The sequence below is a fragment of the Macaca nemestrina genome, chromosome 7 (genome assembly GCF_043159975.1).
Source record: "Macaca nemestrina isolate mMacNem1 chromosome 7, mMacNem.hap1, whole genome shotgun sequence".
Classification (NCBI taxonomy): domain Eukaryota; kingdom Metazoa; phylum Chordata; class Mammalia; order Primates; family Cercopithecidae; genus Macaca; species Macaca nemestrina.
Window position 1 is genome coordinate 126,843,657 of NC_092131.1, and position 22,125 is coordinate 126,865,781.

The 22,125-nt window shown below is 45.7% G+C and overlaps 1 protein-coding gene and 1 long non-coding RNA gene across 2 annotated transcripts in view; one reads left to right on the forward strand and one right to left on the reverse strand.

Annotated features, from left to right (window-relative positions):
- Positions 1–265: 265 nt before the first annotated feature.
- Positions 266–4,824, reverse strand: LOC139364422 (uncharacterized). The gene is made up of 3 exons (XR_011626370.1): positions 4,731–4,824; positions 2,323–3,007; positions 266–451 (listed from the first exon to the last, which is right to left on the reverse strand). It is a non-coding gene; the product is annotated as an uncharacterized lncRNA (long non-coding RNA).
- CYP11A1 (cytochrome P450 family 11 subfamily A member 1) overlaps positions 3,082–22,125 on the forward strand; it is a 30,374-nt gene continuing 11,330 nt past the window's right edge. The window contains exon 1 of the mRNA XM_011756963.2: positions 3,082–3,428. Within this exon, the coding sequence (XP_011755265.1) occupies positions 3,160–3,428 (269 nt within the window). The 5' untranslated portion in view covers positions 3,082–3,159. The remainder of the gene's footprint in view (positions 3,429–22,125) is intronic.

The window sequence follows — 22,125 nt, forward strand, 5'->3', positions numbered from 1 at the left end:
AGGCGGGCGGATCACAAGGTCAGGAGATCGAGACCACAGTGAAACCCCGTCTCTACTAAAAATACAAAAAAAATTAGCCGGGCGCGGTGGCGGGCGCCTGTAGTCCCAGCTACTCAGGAGGATGAGGCAGGAGAATGGCGGGAACCCGGGAGGCGGAGCTTGCAGTGAGCCAAGATCGCGCCACTGCACTCCAGCCTGGGCAACAGCGTGAGACTCCGTCTCAAAAAAAAAAAAAAAAAAAAAAAAGAGGTTTGGAAGCCTGGCCATCAATACCCACAACAGTTATGGAGGCAAAGGAAACAGGCTCTTGAAAAGAAGGTAATGTGGAGCGAGTAGGCTCCGTATTGATTAAGAAGAGGACAGACTTACCCTCCACTGTAAGAGTCACCCAAAGCATCTGTGATGGTCCAGGAGGCTTCCGAGGCGATGGGGCAGCGTTGATCTTCAGCTGCTAATCCAAGAAGGATTGGAAACGAGTCAGTCAGAGAGCCTTGGGCCAGAGGTCCAGGGGCTCTGGGAGTGGCTGCCAGGCGAGTTGGACAGTCCAATTTCCAGTGGGGTCCCACACAGATGGGACACGGCTTAGGAGGAATCCCGGGTTCGGGCATTCCTTGGCCCAGTGGCCAGATTTCCAGCACTTGTAGCAAGCTCCTGGGGGAGGAGGTTCTGGGGGAACCTCTGGCAGCTGCAGTTCAGGCGTTTGGAGTTGCGTGCTGGAAATGTGGCTGGGTTTTGTCTCACAGTGGAGGCAAGGAATTGCAACTCAGAAATAAGTTGCTACTTGGCTGCCTCTACTCTATTATTGTACACCTTGAAGGCGAGGTTCATTAAGTCCTGTTGTGGGGTTTGAGGGCCGGAATTTAATTTTTGGAGTTTTATTTAATGTCAGGAGCAGAATGGGTAATAAAATAAAATGCATATTAAGAATAAGATGGTCTTCTGACCTTTCAGGGTCTAGGGCTGAAAAGCGTCTCAGGGTTGCTGCTAAACAGGCCATGAACTGGGCTAAGTTTTTCGTATTTGGTGAAAAAGAGCCTAAACGCTAACTGATTTGGGAGAGGTCGGATAAAGAAAAAGGAACATTAACCTTGACTATGCCTTTAGCTCTAGCCACTTTTTTAAGGGAAATTTCTGGACAGGTGGGGGAGGGCTACTCACAGGACCAAACTGTAAGCCAGACTGGGTGTGAGGAGGGGAGGTGATAAAAGGATTATAGGGTAGAGGAGTGGAGGCTGAGGAAAACTGGGACCTAGCTTGGCCTGGTGAGGAAGGAAGAGAGGTCAGATGGGTCTGTAGAAAAGGATGATTTTTAGAAAGACTCAAAGATGCTTGGGGTTGGGACTGAGGGGACAGGCGGGAGGGAAAGAAGGAAGATTTGGGACGAGTTGCATTGGGAACAGAGACTAGGGAGGGACCGATGTGTAAAAGAATGCCTGGATGTCAGGCACCTCAGACCATTTGCCCATTTTACGACAATTATTTAGGTTTTGTAGGATGGAAAAATCTAAAGTGCCGTTTTCTGGCTATTTAGAGCCATTGTCAAGTTTGTATTGGGGTCAAGCGGTGTTGCAGAAGATAAGGCATTTAGGTTTTAGGTCAGGTGTGAGTTGAAGAGGTGTTAAGTTCTTGAGAACACAGGTTAAGGGAGAAGAAGGAGGAATGGAGGGTGGCATGTTGCCCACAGTGAGGGAGGCAAGCCCAGAGAAAAGAGAGAGTAGAGATACGGAGAGAAGGAGTTCGGGGGTTCTTGCCCTCCAGAAAAGTGGGAAAGGGGTCGGGGTGTGGAACTAAGGGATTGGGGTGCAAAAATAAGAGGTCAGGGCACAAAAATAAGAGGGGGTGCAAAAATAAGAGGTCAGGGTAGTTGCCCCTCCCCCAGAAAAGCAGAGAAGGGGTAGAAACAGAGAAGGGGTTGGGGTGCTTGCCCCTCCCTCAGAAAAGCAGAGAAGGGATAGAGACAAGGAGGGTAGGGGTTGGGGTGCTTGCCCCTCCCCCAGAAAAGCAGGACTTGCCGCCTAGGGTGAAGGACCAAGGCAGGCGACCCTGCAGCGTGGTCAGACACCACTGAAACGTGGGTGAGTAATCAGAGAGGCGTCCCTGCAATGATTAAACACCAAGGGAAGGCTGCCTTCCCCAGTCCGTGACCGGCGCCAGCGTTCTGGGTCCACGGATAAAATGTGTCTCCTTTGTCTCCACCAGAAAACGAAAGGAATTGAAATTAAGAGAAGGGAGAGATTGAAATGTGGCGCCAAGATTGAAAGGAGAAAGAGGCCGAGGGATAGTGAGAGAGGTTGGAATAGAGAGTAAAAAGAGGCCGCTTACCCGATTTAAAATTGATGAGATGTTCCTTGGGCTGGCTGGTCTGAGGACCAGAGGTCATAGGTGGATCTTTCTCACAGAGCAAAGAGCAGGAGGACAGGGCATTGATCTCCCAAGGGAGGTCCCCTGATCCGAGTCATGGCACTAAAATGTCATGTGCGTCCATGTGAAGAGACCACCAAACAGGCTTTGTGTGAGCAACATGGCTGTTTATTTCACCTGGGTGCAGGCAGGCTGAGTCCGAAAAGAGAGTCATCGAAGGGAGATAAGGGTGGGGCCATTTTATAGGATTTGGGTAGGTAAAGGAAAATTAGAGTCAAAGGGGGGTTGTTCTCTGGCGGGCAGGAGTGGGGGTCACAAGGTGCTCAGTGGGGGAAATTTTTGAGCCAGGATGAGCCAGGAAAAGGAATTTCACAAGATAATATCATTGCTTAAGGCGAGGACAGGCCATTTTCACTTCTTTTGTGGTGGAATGACATCAGTTAAGACGAGGCAGGGCATTTGCACTTCTTTTGTGATTCTTCAGTTACTTCAGGCCATCTGGGTGTATACGTGCAAGTCACAGGGGATGCGATGGCTTGGCTTGGGCTCAGAGGCTTGACACTGTCATTTGGAGAATCTCACGCTGCAGAAATTCCAGACTGAACCTTCATATCGAGTAGGGGAGGAGCTGTCTGTGGGTTAGAGCCTGCAGGAGGAGGAAGGACGTGAATGTTTTATCAGCTTCTGGCATGGCCTTGAGATGGTAGTTATAATCTTGGCCCTGGTGGCCCAGAGCTACAGTCATCCTGGCAGTCCCCACTGGAGTGGAGCAGGTACAGTCACAGCTGTGGGGACAGCATGCTGGCTAAGGGTCTTCCCCCACGCTCAGTCTTGGTCAAAGGCTGCCAGACCTTTCTGAGTGCCCCCAAGGAGAGGCTGGGGCATCTCAGGGTGCCCACCAGTGAGGGAGCTGGCATCTCCACTCGCAGTCCTCGCCCCTTCAATGAGATCCCCTCTCCTGGTGACAATGGCTGGCTAAACCTGTACCATTTCTGGAGGGAGACAGGCACACACAAAGTCCACCTTCACCATGTCCAGAATTTCCAGAAGTATGGCCCGATTTACAGGTAAGTCTGGCAGAGGGTGGGAGCTGAAGGAACAGGGAGGAGGAGGGGCCCGGGCAGCCCTGCTGTGCTCCCCACTCCCCAAACAGGCTGTTCTCTGGTTCCAAACTCCTGTGGGACTTTTTCTTTCTTTCTTTTTTTTTTTTTGGTAATACAATACAGAAATATATCGGCGATATTTGAAAATTCAACATTTGAATCTGCGAATGTCTTAAGTACTCTAAAACAGGCATCTATTTTTGAAATAATTGGTGGCAAGACTGTCAGCCATCTGTAAGGAAGCTCTTTAATGGGTCTAAACCCCAGGTCTGGCTGGGCATGGTGGCTCACACCCATAATCCCAGCACTTTGGGAGGCCAAGGTGGGCGGATCACTTGAGATCAAGAGTTTGAGACCATCCTGGCCAACATAGTGAAACCCTGTCTCTACTAAAAATACAAAAATTAGCTGGGTGTGTGGCAGGTGCCTGTAATCCCAGCTACTCAGGAGGCTGAAGCAGGAGAATGGCTTGAACCCAGGAGGCAGAGGTTGCAGTGAGCCCAGATCCCGCCATTGCAATCCAGCCTGGGCGACAGAGTGAGATTCTTTCTCAAACAAAACAAAACAACCTCCTCCGTCTGAGGAGGGGCGACTGGTGAGGCTGAGTTTTGAACTCCTGGCCCTAGCTGTCAGCCCAGCCAGCGAGTTTTAAAAATTGGGGGAGAGCCGGGTGCGGTGGCTCACGCTTGTAATCCCAGCACTTTGGGAGGCTGAGGCAGGCGGATCACTTGAGGACAGGAGTTCGAGAGCAGCCTGGCCAACATGGTGAAACCCTGTCTCTACTACAAAAATAAATAAATAAATAATAAAAATAAAAAAATTTAGCTGGGCATGGTGGCGGGGGTCTGTAATCCCAGCTACTGGGGAGGCTGAGGCAGGACAATTGCTCGAACCCAGGAGGTGGAGGTTGCAGTGAGCCGAGATCATGTCACTGCACTCCAGCCCTGGGCAACAAAAGTGAAACTCCGCCTCAAAATAAATAAATAAATAAATAAATAAATAAATAAATAAATAAAAATAAAAAAGGGGGAGGGAAATTTGAAGTTCAGAGCAGAATGAAAAGGTCTCAGCGTGGTCAAGTTTGGTGCTAGCGACAGCCCCAGCATTCCTCCCAGCGCACGACGCCGCCCGGGCCGCGCTATTCCGAAACTGGGTCCGCCCTCGCGTCCTCCCGGGCCCGCTCCTGCGCTCTTCGCTGGCCGCTCACCTCCGCCTCAGCCCGACGCAGCCCGAGCTCATCCACCCCCCGGGTCCGCCCCCGTTTACCTAAGGGCGAGGTCTAGGCGCTCGGCCCCGCGGCGGCCCCACCGCAGGTTCCTAGGTCCCCCTCACCCTGCCGCCAAGGTCCCCCAAATGGACTTTGAGGTGTTACGGGGGCGCTGGAACACTGGCTCCGCTGGCCCTGCCAGGAGGCGGCGGCGAAGCCGGGAGCGACCCGGGATACGTTTCTCCGTTTCTCCGCTCGGCCTGCTCCCCGCCTCTGCTGGCCTCTGCCCTCGCTGGCTGCGTTCACGCGAGCCCACCCGAGCCCACCCGAGCCCACCCGAGCCGACAGTGGCGAGCTACGGTGACGTCCGCGCGGCCGGACCTCTCGTCCAACTTCTGATCTTACTTCTTCCAGGCCTGGGATGGTGGTGGGTATAAGGGAAAGTGCTCCTACTTCCCAGGCCTGAGGCCTCAAGCTTCCCCAGATCCCACTCCCTTTGAAACTTTCGGAGAGAGGTGGTTAGAGAACAAGCCCTACTAAAGGCCTTCCTACATCCTTACCTTCCGCACACCTTGCAAGCGAAGTTTGTTGTCCCCATGGTCAGAGGAGGAGACTGAGGCTCAGAGAGGTCACCCAGCTAGATTCCTGTCCTGCTGGAGTGCTGATTTCACCCTGGGCCCTGAGGCTCTGAGTTTGTTCCTTCCCTTTCCCAAGAATCGGCGGGCTTCCTGCTAGGAGGAAAGGCCTTTTTTTGTCCATGGGCCTCTGAGCCCCCAAGGCTTGTGGCTTTTTCCTGGGAAAACTGCTACAGCTGTTTCCACCGTGGGCAGCCTTTCAGCCACACCTGGGTTCTTTGCTAAGAGTCCCGTTGAGAGGGAAGGGAGGTGGCGTAGGGGTGGTTGGGGGCTGAGAGAGGAGACTGGAGGGACAGTACGTTTTCCTCTAAGTGGAAGGCCTTTACAACTCAGAGCATTCTAATGGGTCAGTCACGAAGGGGAAGCGTATAATGTGTTGGCTGGCTTGATGACTGGGCTGGGGGTGGGTGGGAGGACAGGCTAGTTTGTGTTGCGGCTTCAGCTGCTCCCTCCCTCCCTCTCTCACAACTCCTTTAAAGTCCAGACTGCCCCTTTTGATAGCTGGTTGGTGGCGGGGAGCTCCTTCTACCCCGCACCCCACCCTATTCAAGGTTGAGTGCTGGGCTTGGGAGGTTGCTCCCCAACCACCTTGCTCCCCATCTCTCCTAGGCCTATTGGTGCTTCTGTCCCGTGCTCACTTCACATAGATCTCTAGTTATCCTTGCTTCCTCCTCTCTTCCCTTTTCACCACTTCCTAGACCCTCAGTAGCAACTCCTTATTTTATTAAACTCTTTTGTTACCGGTGGAGGGCGTGCAGGTTCTTGGTGTCTTGACAAAATGCACAACGTAAGGAAGGAAGGGATTTACTGAAAATGAACTTATATGCCACAGTGTGGGAGCAGGCGGAGCGTAGGGGCTCAAAGGCCCTGTTACAGAATTGTGGGGTGTTTACCCCCTAGAGGATTCCATTGGCTACTTCAGATACACCTTATGTAAATGGAGAGGATGAAGTATTCAAGTTACATGGTCACACGCCCTATGGAGAGGATATTTCCTGTTATAGCTGAAGTGTGAATCGATCTTAGGTTCCCTGTCTCCCGACCCTATTTTCCTGCCTCATCTGCCCCTTCAAGAGATGTGATCCCCATAAATCTTTATGGGAGGCAGAGGGACCGATGGTCTTTTTTCTGTAACTGCTTCATGCTGGCTTGGGGCATAGTCCCTACCTATTGGGGATCACGGTAAATCTCCTACCACTGAATTTCTATAATCTTCATTTGATGTATTTCTCTATAGACCACAAGTGCCAGCAGCTGCACAGATACTTCTCTGTTTAGCCAGTTCTATTATAACTTTCACAAGAGAATTTAGGGTCTGTAGCCTTTAGAGTAGAATTTGCTATAGAACCTATCATGAAGGATGCATTTCTAATCATTGCTTCTTTTACTTTAAACCGTGGAAAAAGGACCTAACAAATGATGCCCTTTTGGAAGAGTGAAGGACTTCTGGCGATGTGCTCTTTAACCCACAATGTGGGTTATGTGGAGTGAATCAATTTTTTGTTTTTGACTGATTATGAGCTAATGCATGTACCATTAAAGTTTCTTACCCACATTGGGCCTTTATCCTTTATCCATGTATAAGGCTGGCTGCAAACTCCTTCACAAATAAAAGTGTACCCCATAAGTGCACATAACAGACCCCTTTTCCACTTCTATTGTTTGTAGAAGGCATAAGCAAGAAAAAATACTCAAAGATAAGAGTTTCATGACAGTAGAAGTCTTAATCTGTGAATTTGGGAAAAGCTGTTCACATCAATGATGCCATCTTCTTCTTGGGAGAAATTTCCCTGGTTAGTTTAACCTTAAGAGTCCCAATGGGTGCACAACTCCAAGAGCATGGAGGAACCCTTCTCAGTTGTGAGGTTATGAACCGAAAGTTCAAGGTCCTGAAGTTTTGCTATAGTATAGATGGCAAGGACAGTCTTTCTCTGATGTTTCCAGAAGATTCAAACCATAAGAAGCTTTTTTTAATCTGGTGAAAATACACTGTAGCATAATAATCTACTGTTATAACATCAGCCCTCTTGCATGGGAAAGCTTTTCTACAACCAGAAAACATGCATGGAAAATAACAATGGAATGAAATCCCTTTATAAAACGTTTAAATGGCTGACCAGATGACCAAATGTACCTGAAGCTTTGTTTTCCCAGGAATATGGGATCAAGCATTGGTTATAAAAAATTTTCTGTTGTTGTTATTTAGTTTTTATTTCATAGTCATAAACTTTAACTCCACTCTGCAGTCCAGCTAGGCATGGAAGGGAACTGCAGTAGAGCACAAAGATACAGGATACTGCGAGCAAATGGGGTGGAGGGTGCTGTCCTGAGCTACAGAAGGAATGGTCTGGTGGTTAAGACAAAATGTAAGTCAAACTTATTAGAGTTGTCTACAGTCAACAATGCTGATCTTCTTTCTGGTCTTGCCATTCCTGGATCCAAAGTGCTCCATGGCCTCCACAATATTCATACTTCTTTCACCTTGCCAAAGACCACATGCTTGCCATCCAACCAACTCAGTCTTGGCAGTGCAGATGAAAAACTGGGAACCATTTGTGTTGGATCCAGCACTTGCCATGGACAAGATGCCAGGACCTGTAAGCTTTAGGATAAAGTTCTCATCATCAAATTTCTCCCTGCAGAGGGACTTGCTGTAGCAGGACAAGCCGCAGACAACACCTCTCAGACACTGAGTTGTAAAGGAAGGGCTTTATTCAGCTGAGAGCATTGGCAGGCTACTGCCCTAAAATCTGAGCTCCCCGAATGCACAATTTCTGTCCCTTTTAAGGGCTCACAACACTAAAGATTTCATATGAAAGGGTCGTGATTGAGCAATCTAGGGGATATGTGACAGGGGTTTCATGCACTGATAGTCAGAGAGAAACAGAACAAGGCAGGGAGTTTCACAATGTTCTTCTATACAATGCCTGGAATCTATGAATAACATCGGTTTCTAAGTTATGAGTTGATTTTTAACTACTAGGTTTAGGCCAGGCAGGCTCAGGCCTGGTTTTGGGCCTGATGCTGGGCTGCCTGTCTTTGGTTTCACTTCGTTGTTTTTTCTTAAAACAGGTACTAAGTATAAAACAATATAAAACAATATGAGAGGGCCTCTCTCTTTCCTCATTGCCACCAGTGCCATTATGGCATGTGAAGTCACCACCCTGACACATAAACCCTGGAATAATTCTGTGAAAGTAGGAATCATTATAACCAGATCCTTTCTCTCCAGTGCTCAGAGCACGAAAGTTTTCTGCTGTTTTTGGAATCTTGTCTGCAAAGAGCTCGAAGAAGACACGGCCCAAGGGCTTGCCATGACAGCGATATTGAAGAACATGGTGGGGTTGACCGTGGCTGATAGTACAGGGTTCCTGGTGGCAGTGATGGCGTCTGCAAAGCCACAGGTTATAAACTAAACTAAACAGTTTCAGTATTAGCTGGTTTAACACGAAAGTCTGTTCTTGATAAGTAGTTAATTTTTTTGTTTGTTTGTTTTACGTGGGTTAGTAGCTTTATACAAGGAAATTTGGTCATTTCTGTGTTTACAATAACTTAACATAATAGCTATAATTGTGATTGGTAACATATACTTAGATATTAGAATTTTAGAAATCCCATACAATTTTGGAATATATATTAGTATTATTCACAAAAATCTAAAGAAGATTAAACATCATTTTGGCAATTCCCTGTGACTAAACATGGCAAATAATCCTGTTTACCTCTTTTCTGGGTGTTTTCAGGGGCCCTCTGATTCATCCAGAAAGCCAGGCATTAGGAAAGACAATCTTGAAACTGAAGTTTGATTTTGGAATTCCAGATTACCATAAATTATTTATTTTGCCAAAATGATGACTTGGAAATTTTAAAGAAGCAAAAACTTCTTATAACCTTCTACAAGACAAACAAAAAAAGCAAAACAAAACAAAAACCCAACCCAACATGTTCTACTGTTCTTATACATCTTGCATGTAAAACTGTTTCCAGTAGTCTTAATTCCATGTTATAATGGCGAATTTGTTTTTTTTGAGGCAAAGTTTCACTCTGATTGCCCGGGTTTGAGTGCAATGGCATGATCTCGGCTCACTGCAACCTCTGCCTCCTGAGTTCAAATGATTCTTCTGCCTCAGCCTCCTCAGTAGCTGGGATTACAGGCATGCGCCACCATGCCGAACTAATTTTGTATTTTTACTAGAGATAGGGTTTCACCATGTTGGTCAGGCTAGTCTTGAACTCCTGACCTTAGGTGATCCACCCACCTCAGCCTCCCCAAATGCTGGGATTACAGGTGTGAGCCACCACGACTGGCCTATAATGGCGAATTTTAACATAAAACCTGGTAAGTTAGGCCAGGTAAGGTGGCTCACGCCTGTAATCCCAGCACTTTGGGAGGCCAAGGCAGGTGGATCATGAGGTCAGGAGTTCAAGACCAGCCTAGGCAAGATGGTGAAACCACGTCTCTACTAAAAATACAAAAAAAAAAAAAAAAAAAAAGTTAGCCAGTTGTGGTGGCAGGTGTCTGTAATTCCAGCTACTCGGGAGGCTGGGGCAGAGAATTGCTTGAAACTGGGAGATGGAGACTGTGGGTGAGCTGAGATTGCACCACTGCACTCCAGCCTGGGGGACAGAGCGAGACTCTGTCTAAAAAAAAAAAAAAACTGGTAAGTTAAGTTCTGATAAGGTTTGACCACTTCCAGCACAGCTAGGGGCATGGCCAACTCCACATGTCCCCAGGCCTTACCTAGCTGGAAAGCAGTCAAGTTCAACAATTTTCAGGCCGGGCGTGGTGGCTCAAGCCTGTAATCCCAGCACTTTGGGAGGCCGAGGCGGGCGGATCACAAGGTCAGGAGATCGAGACCACAGTGAAACCCCGTCTCTACTAAAAATACAAAAAAAAAAATTAGCCGGGCGCGGTGGCGGGCGCCTGTAGTCCCAGCTACTCAGGAGGCTGAGGCAGGAGAATGGCGGCAACCCGGGAGGCGGAGCTTGCAGTGAGCCGAGATCGCGCCACTGCACTCCAGAACAGCGTGAGACTCCGTCTCAAAAAAAAAAAAAAAAAAAAAAAAAAATTTTCAAAAGCCAAAGAAGCAGTTTATCACATTAGAGGATTTAGCAAACCTAGTATTTGAACATAATGTACACCACATGTTTACATTTTGAAGACAATTGTATTTTTCCAATAATCTTGAAAACTGTCTTTATTTCACAAATATTGCTAAAGTCACGGGAACTAAAAGGCATTACACTTTCTATTTTTCTGACAAAATATTTGACCTAAGCTCTTATTAAACCAATTAATTTAAAATTTTACAGAGGAAATATACAGTGACTTTTACTTTATATTTAACCAGTTTGCAGAGAGAGAGAAAGAGCCCAGAGACTGACTCATAAGAAATTCTTATCCTTTTGCCGGCATGCCAGATTTCTGGGTTTTCTCTTTCACACACATCCGTGTGAAGAGACCACCAAACAGGCTTTGTGTGAGCAACAAAGCTTTTTAATCACCTGGGTGCAGGCGGGCTGAGTCCGAAAAGAGTCAGTGAAGGGAGATGGGGATGGTGCTGTTTTATAGGATTTGGGTAGGTAATGGAAAATTACAGTCAAAGGAGTTGTTATCTGGCTGGCAGGGGCAGGGGACACAAGGTGCTCAGTGGGGGAGCTTTTGAGCCAGGATGAGCAGGAGAAGGAATTTCACAAGGTAATGTCATCAGTTAAGGCAGGAATAGGCCATTTTCACTTCTTTTGTGATTATTCAATTACTTCAGGCCATCTGGATGTAGGTCACAGGGGATATGATGGCTTAGCTTGGACTCAGAGGCCTGACATTCCTGTCTTCTTATATTAATAAGAAAAATAACATAAAATAGTGTTGAAGTGTTGAGGCAGCAAAAATTTTGGGGGTGGCATGGAGAGATAATGGGCGATGTTTCTCATGACTGCTTTGAGCAGGATTAGGGGCAGCGTGGGAACCTAGAGTGGGAGACATTAATCTGAAGGAAGATTTTGTGATAAGGGGTGATATTGCGGAGTTGTTAAAAGGAGCATTTGTCATATAGAATGATTGGTGATGGTCTGGATGCAGTTTTGTATAAATTGAAAACCTACACAGAAGACACAAGGTCCGAATAAGAAAAGGAGAAAAACAGGTATTAAAGAACTAAGAACTGGGAGGACCCATGACATCCAGTCAGAGAGTGCCCAAGGGGGTTCAGTGTAATTACTTGTTTGGTTGGTGAGTTTTTGGGCTCTATTTTTGACAAAAGTCTTTTTTTTTTTTTTTTTAAAGTTGGAGCCTGAGCTTGGTGAGCTGTGTTTTTAAAAGACCATTAGTCCGTTTTACCTTTCCTGAAGATTGAGGATGGTAAGGGATATGAAGGTTTCACTGAATACCAAGAGCCTGAGAAACTGCTTGGGTGATTTGACTAATAAAGGCCGGCCTGTTATCAGACTCTATAGAGGTAGGAAGGCCAAACCAAGGAATTATGTCTGACAGAAGGGAAGAAATGACCATGGTGGCCTTTTCAGATCCTGTGGGAAAGGCCTCTACCCATCCAGTGAAAGTGTCTACGCAGACCAAGAGGTATTTTAGTTTCCTGACTCAGGGCACGTGAGTAAAGTCAATGTGCCAGTCCTGGGCAGGGGCAAATCCCCAAGCTTGATGTGTAGGTAAGGGAGGGGGCCTGAACAATCCCTGAGGAGTAGTAGAATAGCAGATGGAACACTGAGAAGTGATTTCCTTGAGGATAGATTTCCATGATGGAAAGAAAATGAGAGATTCTAAGAGGCAAGCTAGTGGTTTGTAACCTACACGGAAGAGGTTATGAAATGACGACAGAATAGGATGGGCCTGTGAGGTTGGAAGGAGATATTTTCCTTGGTGTAAGAACCATTTGCCTTGTGTGGGAATAGATTGATAGGTGGAAGTTTCAGTGGGGCAGTAGGTGGGAGGGACTGATGAGAAGGAGAAAAACTGGCCATGAGGGACAGAAGTTGGAAGCTAGCTGCTTCTTTAGCTACCTTATCAGCATAAGCATTGCCTTGAGCAATGCGATCTGATGCCTTTTGATGGCACTTGCAGCGAATGACTTCATCTTCCTTCAGAAGTAAAGCGACCTTGAGAAGAATTTTTATTAAAGAGGCATTAAGGATGGAGGACCCTTGTGTAGTGAGGATACCTCTTTCAGCACATATAAGTATGGTGGTGCAGGATATGGAAAGCATATTTAGAGTCAGTATAAATATTGACATGTAATTCCTTTGCAAGAGTGAGGGCTGGAGTTAAGACAATGAGTTCGGCTTGCTGAGAGGTAGTGCAGGGGGGCAGAAAGTATATGCATCAAGTGTGGGGAAGAAAATAGATTTTGGAAGTTATGAGAACTGTAGAGAGTGAGTTGAGCACAGTTTGTGATTTTGAGGGCCTCTAAAAGTATTAAAGCAGCGGTAGCCACCACACGCAGACATGAGGGCTAGGCTAAAACAGTAAGGTCAAGTTGTTTGGACAGAAAGGCTACAGGGTGTGGTCCCGGCTCTTGTGTAAGAATTCCACCCACACAGTCCTGCACTTCAGCCGTGTGTAATGAAAAAAGGTTGGGATGAGTTAGGGAGAGCTAGTGTGGGAGCAGCTTCTAGGGCTGTTTTTAAGGAACAGAAAGAGGAGCAGCAAAAGTTTTAGGATCTATGGGGTCAGCTAGGGTTGCTTTTGTGAGTTTATATAATGGTTTAGTCAGGATGGTAAAACTAGGTATCCAAAGGTAGAGTATCTAACCATGCCTAGGAAGGAAAGGAGTTGTTTTGTAGAAGGGGTTGGGGTTTGGGAGATTAGCTGGACACGATCAGCAGGGAGAGCACGTGTGTTTTTATGAAGAATTATGTCAAGATAGGTAACAGATGAGGAAGAAATTTGGGCTTGACTGAAGTAATGGGGGCTGTCTGTGAAGCCTTGTGGCAGTACAGCCCAGGTAATTTGCTGAGCCTGATGGGTGTCAGGGTCAGTCCAAGTGAAAGCAAAGAGAGGCTGGGATGAAGGGTGCAAAGGAATAGCAAAGAAAGCATGTTTGAGATCCAGAGCAGAATAATGGGTTGTGGAGGGAGGTATTGAGGACAGGAAAGTATATGGGTTTGGCACCACGGGGTGAATAGGCAAAACAATTTGGTTGATAAGGTGCAGATCCTGAACTAACCTATAAGGCTTGTCTGGTTTTTGGACAGGTAAAAGGGGGGAATTGTAAGGAGAGTTTATAGACTTTAAAAGGCCATGCTGTAACAGGCAAGTGATAACAGGCTTTAATCCTTTTAAAACATGCTGTGGGATGGGATATTGGTGTTGAGCCGGGTAGGGGTGATTAGGTTTTAATGGGATGGTAAGGGGTGCATGATCAGTCACCAAGGAGGGAGTAGAGGTGTCCCATACCTGTGGATTAAGGTGGGGAGATACAAGGGGAGGATGTGAAGGAGGCTTTGAACTGGGGAAAAGGGCGGCAACAAGGTGTGGCTGTAGCCTAAGAATAGTCAGGGATGCAGATAATTTAGTTAAAATGCCTAGACCTAATAAGGCAACTGGGCAGGTGGGGAGTCCCAAAAGGACTAAAAAGGAGTGCATAAAAGAATATTGTCCAAGTTGGCACCAGAGTTGGAAGCCTGGCCATCAATACCCACAATAGTTATGGAGGCAAAGGAAACAGGCCCTTGAAAAGAAGGTAATGTGGAGTTGGTGGCCTCCGTATTGATTAAGAAGGGGATGGACTTACCCTCCACTGTAAGAGTTACCTAAAGCATCTGTGATTGTCCAGGAGGCTTCCAAGGTGATGGGGCAGCATCAGTCTTCAGCTGCTAAGCCGAGAAGATCTGGGAAGAAGTCAGTCAGAGAGCCTTGGGCCAGAGTTCCAGGGGCTCTGGGAGTGGCTGCTGGGCAAGTTGGACAGTCTGATTTCCAGTGGGGTCCTGCACAGATGGGACATGGCTTAGGAGGATTCCCAGGCTGCGGGCAATACTTGGCCCAGTGGCCAGATTTCTGGCACTTGAAGCAAGATCCTGGGGTGGGCGGTCCTGGAAGAACGCCTGGCCACTGTGGTTCAGGCGTTTTGAAGTTCTTGTGTGCTGGAGATGGAGCTGGGTTTTATCTCACAGCAGAGGCAAGTAATTTTAACTCAGAAATGCACTGCCTTCTGGCTGCCTCCTCTCTATTATTGTACACTTTGAAGGCAAGGTTGATTAATTCCTGTTGTGAGGTTTGAGGGCTGGATTCTAATTTTTGAAGCTTTTTTCTAATGTCAGGGGCTGACTGGGTGATAAAATGCATATTGAGAATAAGATGGCCTTCTGATCATTTAGGGTCTAGGGTTGTAAAGCGTCTCAGGGTTGCTGCCAAATGAGCCATAAACTGGGGTGGGTTTTTATATTTGATGAAAAAGAGCCTAAATGCCAACTGATTTTGGAGAGGTCGGATAAAGAAAAAGGGCATTAACCTTGACTATGCCTTTAGCTCCAGCCACCTTTTTAAGAGGAAATTGTTGGGCAGGTTGGGGAGGGCCAGTCATGGAATGAAACTGTAAGCTGGACTGGGTGTGGGGAGAGGAGGTGATAGAAGGATTACAGGGTGAAGGAGCAGAAGCTGAGGACGAATTGGAGCCTGATTCAGCCTGGCTGGGGAGCGACCTGAGGAGCATTCTGGGGATAAGGGGAGAGGTCAGATGGGTTGGTAGAAAAGGAAGATCGGAAAGACTCAGCAACACTTGGGGTTGGGACTGAGGGGACAGGCAGGAGGGAAAGAAGGAAAATTTGGGATGAGATGCATTGGAAACAGAGACTAGGGAGGGACCAATGTGTAAAAGAATGGCTGGACGTCAGGCACCTCAGACCATTTGCCCATTTTACAACAAGAATTATCTAGATCTTGTAGGATGGAGAAATGGAAAGTGCCATTTTCTGGCTATTTGGAACCATTGTCTAGATTGTATTGGGATTAAGTGGCATTACAGAAGAAAATAAGGTGTTTAGGTTTTAGGTCAGGTGTGAATTGAAGAGGTTTTAAGTTCTTGAGAACACAGGCTAAGCAAGAAGAGGGAGGAATGAAAGGTGGAAGGTTGCCCATAGTGAAGGAGGCAAGCCCAGAGAAAAGACAGGGTAGAGACAGGGAGAGAAGGGATGGGGGGTGCTTGCCCCCCAGAAAAGTGGAGAAAAAAGAGAGGATAGAGACATGGAGAGAAGGGATGAGGGGTGCTTGCCCCCCCAGGAAAGTGGAGAGAAAAGAGAGGGTAGAGACATGGAGAGAAGGGGTGGGGGTTGCTTGCCCCCAAAATAGTAGTGCTTGCCACTAAGGGTGAAGGATCAAGGCAGGTGTCCCCACGGTGATCAGACACCTCTGAAACATGGGGGTATAATCAAGCATTTGTCCCCACAGTGATTAAACACTAAGGGAAGACTGTCTTCACGAGTCTGTGACTGGCGCCAGAGTTTTGGTTTCACGGATAAAATGTGTCTCCTCTGTCTCTACCAGAAAAGGAAAGGAACTGAAATTAAGAGAAGGGAGAGATTGAAAGATGGCACCAAGATTGAAAGGAGAAAGAGGTTGAGGGATAGTGAGAGAGGCTAGAGAAGAGAGTAAAAAGAGGCCACTTACTGGATTTAAAATTGGTGAGATGTTCCCTGGGCTGGTTGGTCTGAGGACCTGAGGTCTTAGGTGGATCTTTCTCATGGAGCAAAGAACAGGAGGACAGGGGATTGATCTCCCAAGGGAGGTCCCCCCATCCGAGTCACAGCACCAAATTTCACGTGCATCCATGTGAAGAGACCACCAGACAGGCTTTGTGTGAGCAATAAAGTTTTTTAATCACCTGGGTGCAGGTGAGCTGAGTCTGAAAAGAGAGTCAGCAAAGGGAGATAAGGGTGGGGCTGTTTTATAGGATTTGGGTATGTAATGGAAAATTACTGTCAAAGGGGGTTGCTCTTTGGCTGGCAGGGGTGGGGGGTCACAAGGTGCTCAGTGGGGGAACTTTTGAGCCAGGATGAGCCAGGAGAAGGAATTTCACAAGGTAAAGTCATCAGTTAGGGCAGGAATAGGCCATTTTCACTTATTTTGTGATTCTTCAGTTACTTCAGGCCATCTGGATGTATACGTGCAGGTCACAGGGGATATGATGGCTTAGCTTAGGCTCAGAGGCCTGACACTCTCCCTGAGTGGCCCTAGGGACCCTGCTTGACAGTATGCAAACAAACACATTGCAATGAATTAAGAATATTCATAAATAGTTTACAAATTTTGGAGAAACTAGGCAGAGAGAGAGAGAAATACGACTAAAATTCTATTTGTGACGGTAAACTCAACACACTTAAAGTATCAGGAAGCCTAAAATCCAAAAGGTTAGTTTAAGGATAAAAAAGCTAGTATGCCCCATTAATTCCTGCAGGCCCAACAAAGGTAGCTTAGGAATTCCAGATAAATGAATGAATGATTACTTGCTAGAAATGCATAGGACCACAGAACTAAATGAAAACCTTCCACTAGGAACTAGGAAAAATCGTGGTTTTATGTACATGCATACACAAGCAAAGTCAGAGGAGAATAAACAGCAAACAAATGAAAACTAGAAGCAAAAACAAATAAGCAGGAAACCAACCCTAACTTTTCCTATTCAATTTACCCTGGAGGCTGCAGGGTTACCTAGGGGCCTCAAAAACCAACATAATGAATATTTTATTCCTGATACACAATTCAGTATCCTTAAGTTCACTAATATTTTCATACATCATATGCAATTAACAAATTCACTTGGCTGGGCGCGGTGGCTCAAGCCTGTAATCCCAGCACTTTGGGAGGCCGAGACGGGTGGATCAAGAGGTCAGGAGATCGAGACCATCCTGGCTAACATGGTGAAACCCCGTCTCCACTAAAAAATACAGAAAACTAGCCGGGCGAGGTAGCGGGCGCCTGTAGTCCCAGCTACTCGGGAGGCCGAGGCAGAAGAATGGCGTGAACCTGGGAGGCGGAGCTTGCAGTGAGCTGAGATCCGGCCACTGCACTCCAGCCTGGGTGACAGAGCGAGACTCCGTCTCAAAAAAAAACCCAAAAAAAACCCAAAAAAACCAAATTCGCTTTAGGCATATGACCAATAAGTACTACAGCACTATCCACGCAAAACAGTAAACACAGTATGAAGCAATGCAAGCATGTATGTGGAATTTGGCTCCACACTAAATCCAGCTTCATGCTTAACTATATTAAAAAAAGAGTTGCCAAACTGCTGATGCATTTTTACAATACTTCTTGCTTTAATCAAGACTAAGAGCTTTAACTATAAAAATGTTAGTTAGCCAAATGTTTCCAATTCTTTATCATGTTTTAAAGGATATTTTATTATTTAAACTTTTCCACATCTTTCTCCCCTTTTTAATGGTACCTTACTACATTGTTTCATAAATAACCTTTTCAAAACTGTAACTTGAACTAACTTTTAGATAACTTCTGAATTAGACAAAATTATTCTTTTCTTTTTTTACTAATAACCCTTTTGGACACATTTTGTATACAGAATTACGTATTAACTGGAAACCTTATCCTTAGTAATGTAAAACTTCAGTGAAACCCTAAAAAACAAGAAATCCTGAACTCTCAGATATGGGCATTTATAGATAAGAACGATTCCACAATTTTAGAAACATATTTCCCCATATCACAACCCTTTCTTACTTGGAAATGACCCAGATATTAAATGAGCACCAAAAATAACTTTAAGATTTTAATTTACACAAAAAGTTTACCTACAGCATTTATCCCATTCAGTGTACTCAATTTTTACTTTTAACAAGGGAGACATGAAACACTAATTAACATATGTAAAAGGAACATCGGTTTGGTCCTGAAAGGTGGGACAACTCAAGGCAAGGAGTGGGCTTGGGGGCTTTCAGATCACAGGTGGGAGACAAACGTTTGTGTTCTTTTGAGTTTCTGATTAGCCTTTCCAAAGGAACCAATCAGATATGCGTTTATCTCAATGAGACTTTGAATGGAATGGGAGACAGGCTCGCCCCAAGCAGCTCCCAGGTCGAATTAGCACTGACATTTAAAAATATCTAGTGGTGGCTCACGCCTGTAATCCCAGCACTTTGGGAGGCCGAGATGGGCGGATCACGAGGTCAGGAGATCGAGACCATCCTGGTTAACATGGTGAAACCCCATCTCTACTAAAACAGAAAAAATTAGCCAGGTGTGGTGGTGGGTGCCTGTGGTCCCAGCTACTGGGGAGACTGAGGTAGGAGAACGGCGAGAACCCAGGAGGCAGAGCTTGCAGTGAGCCAAGATCGTGCCACTGCACTCCAGCCTGGGTGACGAAGTGAGATTCTGTCTCAAAAAAAAACAAAAAACAAAAAACAAAAAAAAACTAGTGGTGGCTCACGCCTGTAATCCCAGTGCTTTGGAAGGCTGAGGCAGGCAGATCACAAGGTCAGGAGTTCGAGACCAGCCTGGCCAACATTGTGAAACCTCATCTCTATTAAAAAATTTAAAAATTAGCTGGGCGTGGTAACACGTGCCTGTAGTCCCAGCTACTCAGGAGGCTGAGGCAGGAGAATTGCTTGAATCTGGGAGGTGGAGGTTGCAGTGAGCCGAGACTGCATCACTGCACTCCAGCCTGGGTGACAGAATGAGACTGTCTCAAAAAACAAAACAAAACAAAACAAAACAAAAAAACTAGCAAAGACAAACATAAAATTCGGACAAAATGTATACTGATAATACTGAAGGCATTTCTATTTTTATTCTACCAATAATTTTAAAGCTAGCTTGTTTAGTAAAGTTATACTTTAAGTCACATGATCTTGAAAATTGGTTAGACTTATTTACTTAATTTATGAGTGCTCTTTTACGTATAAGGCAATTTGGTAGACACAACATATAACAATAAGTGTACATACAAATAAACACATCTAGACATGTATACACACACATAAACAAAGATTCAATAGCTTGGAACCTTAGCCATGAGATAGCAATACAAGCTTGCCGGGTTTTGCCCCAATAGATAATCCAATGAAGGCTGTGAACCGAAATTGTGGGTAAAGCAGTCTGCATGGCAGTTTGATTTTTAAAGGCCAAACCTCCCAAGACTTCAAAGGAGGGTGTCACGTGTTAACCAGGCTCCCTGCTTAGAGCTGCAGCACAAAAGCCTGGATACATGCAATGCTATTCCACTTTCCAATTCAGCAGTATACTTCAGATTCCAAAAAGCATTGCAACTGTGAGAGAAAATTCTAAGGAGGGCTAGACCTCAGAACCTCTGCCAACAGCATCCTCTTTGGAGTGGTTGGGGTCCAATCTTAGAATCCCAGATATCTCTGGCTTTAGGTGGGCATCACACGCAGGTTTTCCCCTCCAGAGCGTACTATGAGCTTTATAAGAATAGCCATGAACTGTAATGTGAACTGGATGCCGCGTGGGCTTTTTTTGTCCTTAGCTAGTTGAGTACTATGAGGGAAGAATTTAGCATAAGAAAAGAAGGTTTAAGCCTCCAGAAACGTGTACGAGTTTGTTCCCAGCAGCACCTCATGTAGGGATCAGGAACCACAGGCAAAAAGATTAAAAAAAAAAAGAAGTCCTTCCCGCTTTGGGACAGGGCAATTATCCCCTTTCATTCCTAGGCCTTCAGGCAGTACTGGGGAGTGACCCCAGCCTCAATTTCCAAGGAGCTACTAGGAAACAGCCGCTGAAAGACTGAAAAAGAAAGAGAGGAAAAAAAAGAAAAAAAAAAAATCAAAAAGACCCAGGTCCCTTAAGCGAACCGGGCAGTGGCAGTCAGGCTGCTTCTCCACATGGAAACCCCTTAGTTTCACCGGCCGCGGCCAGAAATCTGCCCTGTTTAGGCACTGCCCAGCCAGAGTCCCAAGTTGGAACGGAAAAGAGAAAGAGAGGAGAGAGGTCCTGTATGGAGCAGAAAGGAAAGGGAGAAAAACGAATCCCAGACTTTACCTCTTCCTCCTGGCTGGCTGGCCAAAATATATGTTACCAGTGGAGAGTGTCCAGGTTCTTGGTGTCTTGAACAAAGAATTCAACAAAATGCACAAACAAAGCAAGGAAGGGATGAAGGGATTTATTGAACATGAAAGTGCACTCCACAGTGTGGGAGGGGCCTGAGCATAGGAGCTCAAGTGCCCCTTTACAGAATTTTTGGGAGTTTAAATACCACTTAGAGCATTCCATTGATTAATTCAGTATGCCTTATGTAAATGGAGAGGATGAAGTAAAGTTACAGTAAAGTTGTGATCATACCACTGCACTCCAGCCTGGTTAACAGCATAGCCCTATTATTTCCTGTCACAGCTCAGGTGTGAATTGGCCTTATGTCCCTGCCCCCAGACCCTATGTTCCTGCATCACTTTGTGTTTTCTGAGTCACTTCCATCTGAATCTTGCAACATGTCCCTGTAGTCTGTAGTTGATGTTATTTCCCCATTTTACAGATGGGGAAACCGAGGCCCAGTGAGAAGAAGGGTCTTGTCAATGTCACACAACTCATGAGAGCAAAGCCATGGCGGGAACTGGAATTGTCTGACTTCCAGCTCTGTGTGTCATTATACTTGAACTTATAGCTAATAAACAATAAACTTCTGAATAAATGTGAGGAATTTAAAATACAATGTTTGTGGGTTTTTTTCCTAACACAAAGGCTGTTCTTGTTTTATAGAGAGCAATTTAGAAAATACAGAGAAACACTAATGAAAAATTGAAGTCAGATACAATAAATTCCAATTGATTTAACATTTAAGTATCATTAAGTATGTGAATATACTATATATGCTGCTTGTGTTGTCTCACAACAATATATCAAGGAATTCTTTCCTTTTTTCTCTCTGTAATATAGAATTATTTTATTTTTTAATTTAAGAGAAAGTGCTGTTCAGTGGTCCTCAGACTTTTCTGGGGAAAGATCCCATTTCGTTTATTTGTATCTTCTTCCTTTTTCTTGATCTATCGTATTAATATTTATTTTTTTTGAAACAGGGTCTTGCTCTGTCTCCCAGGGTGGAGTACGGTGGTGCCATCATAGCTCACTGTAGTCTTGAATTCCTGGGCTCAAGTGATCCTCCCTCTCCCTCCTCGGCCTCCCAGAGTCCTGGGATGACAGCCACTGTGCCTGGCCTCTAATATAATTTTAAAAGGCAGCATAGTAGTCCACAGTATGGACTTTTTTTTTTCCAGCTGGTTCTTAAAGTGAACATACAACCTACTCTTGACTTTTTTGCTGTTAGACATGAGGCTGCAATGGACATCCTCATCCATCAAGCATCGTTGCTGATATCAGATCATTGCCTTGGGCTAGATTCCCAGAAGTGGAATTGATCATGATAACAGTAGTTCAAAGGCTTGGCTGAACTGGGTTAGGGGTATGGAGCTAGTTAGTGCAAAGACATGTGGTAGCTGGAAAAACACTGAGGGGATTTTCTGGGAGGCCACAGAACAGGTGAAGGCCTGAGACTCATCAAGGTAGGCCCAGGCTTTCTGGCTCAGTGGTTAAAGCAGTACTATGAGGGGAGAGAGAGAGACAGAATGCGTACACATGTGAGCACACTTGGCTTGTATCTGTATGTTTTTATGATATTTTGCCTAAAAGTATATCTTAAATTTTCTTAGACAAAAGGCAGAGGCAAGCAAGAAGTGGAATTTTCTGTTGTTCTTTAGTAGTTGTATTTTTATTTCTTATTTTTTGCTTAAACAACAGAATTTTCTGGCAGTTCTGGAAACTAGAAGTCAGAGATCAAGGTTTTGGCTGAATTGCTTGCTTTCTTCTGAGGCCTTTCTCCTTGGACTTAGATGCCATCTTCTCCCCGTG